This window comes from Atta colombica, unplaced genomic scaffold, assembly GCF_001594045.1.
Source record: "Atta colombica isolate Treedump-2 unplaced genomic scaffold, Acol1.0 scaffold141, whole genome shotgun sequence".
NCBI lineage: Eukaryota > Metazoa > Arthropoda > Insecta > Hymenoptera > Formicidae > Atta > Atta colombica.
The window spans coordinates 28,515-30,140 of NW_017259230.1; the positions used below are offsets into that span (position 1 = coordinate 28,515).

The 1,626-nt window shown below is 32.6% G+C and overlaps 1 protein-coding gene across 1 annotated transcript; it reads left to right on the forward strand.

Moving 5' to 3' along the window:
• The first annotated feature begins 312 nt into the window (after nucleotides 1–312).
• LOC108684991 (small VCP/p97-interacting protein) lies at nucleotides 313–1,317 on the forward strand. Its single transcript, XM_018189576.1, has 3 exons — nucleotides 313–519; nucleotides 914–1,081; nucleotides 1,164–1,317. Exons 1-3 carry the CDS (start codon nucleotides 454–456, stop codon nucleotides 1,176–1,178), a joined length of 249 nt encoding a protein of 82 aa, XP_018045065.1. The 5' UTR covers nucleotides 313–453; the 3' UTR covers nucleotides 1,179–1,317.
• Nucleotides 1,318–1,626: the final 309 nt, after the last annotated feature.

Genomic DNA, 1,626 nt, shown 5'->3' on the forward strand with positions numbered 1-1,626 from the left:
TTTTTCTTTCTCCCTTTTTTTATTTTAATTTATTTTTATTTTGTATTAAGAAACATAAGACACTTTTCTTGTTACAATTTATTGCAAATTTAAAGCCACATATAATAAATACATATTTCATTTTTACGTAAAAGTTTTTCCACTTCATTTATTCAGTTTAATTTATTTTCATTTCATATTAAGAAAGATTATTTCCTTGCTACAGATCATAACAAATGACTTTATCAAATAGTAGTACATATCGCATAGGGTTCACTTCTTCGCGGGTGCCAGAAAACTCGAGTGACGATACTGCAGTACATATAACCGAACAGCCATCGGCATTGTTGACGACAGCCGTTGCTCGGATCTGTGTTCTGTCATATGCACGCCGCTCGTTGCAGTCGTTGTTGATCCAATTTGACGGTGTTTCTCGCGTCGATTGCGTACATTTTGCACGGGTAACGATTCAGCATGGGTAATTGTTGCGCGACCTGTTACAACGGATCGTCGTCATATGAGGATCTCACTCCTGATCGGGTGTGTCTTCCGTATAGGTTATAAACGCGCACATAAATATTGTTAATCCATCACCTGCGTGATAAACGAAATCATTAAATCATCACAAAACATTCTCTTTGTCTTCGTTTTTGTTTCTTTCCATAACAAGTTTTGGTCGTTCAAAATTATTTCTTTCGGAAATTATTATTTCTTTCGGAAATTATTATTATTTCTCCGTTATTTTTCTCGTTTTTCCGTTGCGTTATAAAACTGCTCTGCAATATTTTGGACGTGAGTCCAAATGTCCTTTTTAGCTTGCACGATTCATCTTTCCTCTTTTTTTCTTTCCACGTTGAAGAAAAAAATAGTAAAGAATGAATTGTGCAAAAAGAATTTCATTTAAAGAGAATAAACCTATGCCTTTTCTCCTCAGGAAACTATACGTAGAAAACAGGCAGAAGCAGCTGAAAAAAGGATAGCCGAGCAACAGCAACGGGGCATAAAGGATATAGAATCTGTCAAGAGACAGCAACGACGAGCGATGGAACTCGAGAAGCGAGAACAGGAAGCTTCTACTAGTAGCACACAACCTGCGCTACGAGTAAGAATATAATTAATTGTAATTTCACTGTTTAAATATATACTTGAATAAGATTTCATATAGCTTGATGTATCTGTTTTAGTGGCAGGTAAACTGAAAGGAGAAAACATGCTGTGGTTCAACGAGAGAATGAACTATACATTTTCTTATTCGAAAAGTATTAAGTATTCTATAGAACACTTGGCTGACCAAAATGAGGCAGACCTAATATCACCAACGATACTGTTATAGTCACACAAGTGCAATCTTATTTTATATAACTTATATAGAATTATGGGAATAAGCTTTGAGTCTTTTAATTTAATAAAATACATCAGCTGAAATCGAACAATTGATATAAAGTTCGTTCTCAGCTGATGTATATTTTTTATATTTTATATGAAAGTTTATATATGTAATATATATATATAATTATGCATGCTCTAAAATACGACACTGCTATAAACGTTAAAATTTTGTTTTTGCTTTAATCTACTAAAAGGTTTTATTTTAAATGTAATACATTTATATGTATATATTTTCATATATTATACATATAAATGTAT